Below are 3698 nucleotides of genomic sequence, written 5' to 3'. Positions count from 1 at the left end.
AGTCAATTGTTCTATTCTTATATCTTTCATCTCAACAAATATGCCTGCATATATGTAAATACATACAAAATATGTATCCGTATTCATGGCCAGAAGATAGAGAAGGAGCAACAAATTTGGAACACAATGCGAAGGAGGCTACAGTCATATGGACTAGGATGTCTCTTTTTCTAGTCGTGACAAACATGGAGTCATGTTTGGTTTGATCCAACTTGGAGGCCAAGCCATTCCAATGTGTAAGATAATCCTGGAGTCCAAGGCAAAATCACAACTTACACATAATTTGTTGAAGTTATACACGCTTCAAGATCGACTTGAGGGTTTGACACACTCTACATTGACAATCGCGTCAAGAGCCTTATATTGATTTCTGGAGCTTGCTCTACATTGACAGTCACGCTGAGAGTCTTAGATCAATTTTGGGAGCTCGGGCCGCTAGGGTTTAGCTCTTGTTGGTGACCATATGTTTTGTATTCTCTCTTGAAGTTAATATGAAGATCAACAAAGGTAGGAAGTAGGGATGTTACCCACTCGTGGTCCTGGACCTTGGTAAATCTGGTATCCCTATCTATTTCGTTACTTCGAGATCTGTTGGCGAGATCTTTGTACTGCGTTGTATCTACGTTATCCAGAATTCCATGCATTGACACCCACGATTAATAAGGAATTTCTATGATACACGATGAAGCTAAAACAAAAGGGAAACTAGTGTTTCACCTTCATCTCTTCGATGCCTTCTCACTGCACGATGGCAGCTTATATATTTGTAGCTTACACGCTTTTTTTGAAAATGGAGGCGTACCCCCGGCCTCTTTATCATAATGATGCATGCAGAGCTAAATGATTTGGCTTTTTGAACGCAAGACAGCAGTAAAATTCGTGAATACAGGTGGCCTGTGCCTGAGCCATATTGATACCATGGTCTGCTTGATGTGGACAATATGATGTACCCAAGCTTGGAGGAAGGACACTCTGACTGCTGGAATTTACAAGCTTTGTTCAAACTTCAAACACTGGACTTGAGCTAAATGCACGCAGTTGGCCAAGACGCGTCACAATATTACCAGGTTCATTTGGATGATCTATTTATTCATTCTAGTGCTCCCATCTTACCATCGGGAACCTGACCCGGCAAATGACTAGTCTTCTCTACTTCTTCCACGGATGGATAATCAACAGCACCACAAGAAGCAGAGCGATCGCCGCAGCGACCAGAATTATGATGGCATGCGTCTTGTCCTCCTTCTTCCACCGGGCATCCACTGCAGCAGGACCCTGCAGTTCAGCAGCTTAAAGTATAAGCAGCAGCTCAAAATGCCTCACTACGTCTAATTACCAGGCATTGTCGCGATGCCTTGATAGAATTATAAGCTTGGCACTTGGCTCGTCGGTCAGGAATTCAGTCAGAGTTCTATTCACTGGCCTAAAGAAATCTTGAGGGGTCCGGTCAACCATCACTTAATAATTCGCTAGGTTCAAGATATACAAACATGATAGAAGTAAGCAGAAACATCTCAAACAATTTTCCCTTAGACGGTGCGGTCATCAAGCATGGTCTTTGAGTAATCCTGCCTCGGTGTACAAAAACCACACTCCTAAAACAATACTCTATTCATCTGAGCGGTCAGCTTGGTAAGCTATAAATAAAAAATTCAAAAAATGATACTCCATTCGTTCACAAATATAAGATATCGTAACATTTTAGCGTGTTTGTTCACTCATTTCAAGTCATAGAAATATTCAAGACATCTTATCTTTGTGACTGGAGGGATTAAGTAGTGGGGTCACCGGCTGTGGTGGATCAGGACCCTGTTCTGTGTAAGTCTAAAAAGCACACGGAAATGGCACCACTCTAGCTCTCTTATAAGAAAAGGCGGCAGACCCCGAAATGGCAACGCCATTATGCAATGCACGTTGGCTGCACAGTCTCTCAATAAAGTTGCGCTCCTGTGACCTAAAATTCTGCAAGCCTCAGTGAAGTTGCGCGGATATTTCACTCAAGTTTTGCACTCCCTCTAAGACGCAATACTAGTAGATGACACTAGACTGAAATCCTACTCGGTTTATTACAAGGATCAATCTCCCCGGCCAAACAAAATCAAATAAAATTTCAACGATCAATCTACACATACCCTAGACGGCTAGACGGTACAAACACTGTTCTTCCCCAGCATTTTCTGCTGGACTGAGCACACGAACAGATCGCCCGATCTCGGACACAATAGTACTACTACTGGAGAAAACCACCTAGCTAGGTAGGTCACTAGTTCCAAGGAAGCTGCTGCTAGTGAAAGATGCATGTCTGCAGAGCCCGTCAGTCAGGTACGTTCATGTATCTACTACCGATTCCATGGTTTCTGCATCAGCAGAATCATCACAGCAGAAAAATGCCGGCGATGTACACCAAGAACGCGTACGTACGTAAGGAACTAGAACTGGCCCTGTAGGCTTTGGCGGCTTGAGCCAAATGCCAAAACGCCGTAAATCCATAGAAGCAATCGTCACGAACGGCTAACTTGACTGATTTACTACCGGTAGGGTCGAGAAAACAAAGCACAGTTAAATAAGGAAAGAAGCAGCATCGATCTATGTCGACGGAAATGATATTGTGAGTCATATTACCGCCGCCGCTGGAGGATTGGCCACGTTGTTTGCTGCTGCTGCTGCCGCCGCCGCCGCCAGAGGAGGATCGGCTACGATGTCTGCTGCTGCTGCCGCCGCCGGAGGAGGAGGAGGAGGATCGGCCACGTTGTTGCCCGCCGCCGCCGCTGCCGGAGGATTGACCACGTCGCCGGCCGGAGGATTGTCCATGGCGTGCCCGTGCAGAGAGGGTTTTTGGAGACGGAGAAGCGTGTGTGTGCCGGTGAGAGACGAACGCTTTGGCCAGCGATGGATGAGCCAAGTACTGGTATAGCCAGTAGGCGGTGAGAGACGAGCGCTTTGGCCAGCCAACCGAGCAGAATAATTCGTTTCTCGTTTAGGGCGTAGCAAAGGCTCCCGTAGGACGGCCCCGAGCAGGCACCTGTTTTGGGGAAAATGTAAAAGCGGCGGTAGCTGTGAAGTGTGAACTGTGGACTGCGTGTGGCCAGAGGGTGACTTCCCCTTGACGACATCACGTGAAACCCAAGCTCAGAAAATGGCTGCACTATCTATCACTCGTATAAAGCACGCACACACTAAAGATATTGCAATGCAACTGCAGCCTGCACGTTGCAACATCTCCACGATTTGCTCGACAGCTCGAGCACCATGTTCCTGTGATTGGCTTCACTGGCTCGTGAGAGAATTGCTAGATTAACGGGTGAAGATGGGAGTTTTTTCTTTCTTTTGGAACCGCAATTAGTAGAAGAATAGTTCTACGGCACTTTCTTATATAAGTGAAAGTAAATATGTACTAACAGGGGCAAAATAAAACAAAAAAAAGAAACGATGTCTGAGCCTTGCTTCGGTACACCCCCCACGCAAATTGTATAAGAGCAGTATGGTCATTGTACCATAAGGTATACCCACCTTCGTGTGTGGCACGTACGAGCTGTATGTACTATGTAGACGTACACAAACCGGCGCACACACCCCTTGCACCATGGGCTCGGCCCATTTTCAAAATGCCGCTAGTGGTGAGATTTGAACTCAGAACATCTCTTCAATTGAAACAAAGCAACCAACTCAGCCAGCTCACCTGATATGTTTAGTAATAC

General features: G+C 45.9%; 1 protein-coding gene across 1 annotated transcript; it reads right to left on the bottom strand.

Annotated features, from left to right (window-relative positions):
* Positions 1–876: 876 nt before the first annotated feature.
* Positions 877–2865, bottom strand: LOC123185160 (ice-structuring protein). Its single transcript, XM_044597141.1, has 2 exons — positions 2623–2865; positions 877–1275 (listed from the first exon to the last, which is right to left on the bottom strand). Exons 1-2 carry the CDS (start codon positions 2809–2811, stop codon positions 1150–1152), a joined length of 315 nt encoding a protein of 104 aa, XP_044453076.1. The 5' UTR covers positions 2812–2865; the 3' UTR covers positions 877–1149.
* Positions 2866–3698: the final 833 nt, after the last annotated feature.

The sequence above is a fragment of the Triticum aestivum genome, chromosome 2A, assembly GCF_018294505.1.
Source record: "Triticum aestivum cultivar Chinese Spring chromosome 2A, IWGSC CS RefSeq v2.1, whole genome shotgun sequence".
Lineage (NCBI taxonomy): Eukaryota > Viridiplantae > Streptophyta > Magnoliopsida > Poales > Poaceae > Triticum > Triticum aestivum.
This window is presented reverse-complemented; position numbering and strand designations above follow the sequence as displayed.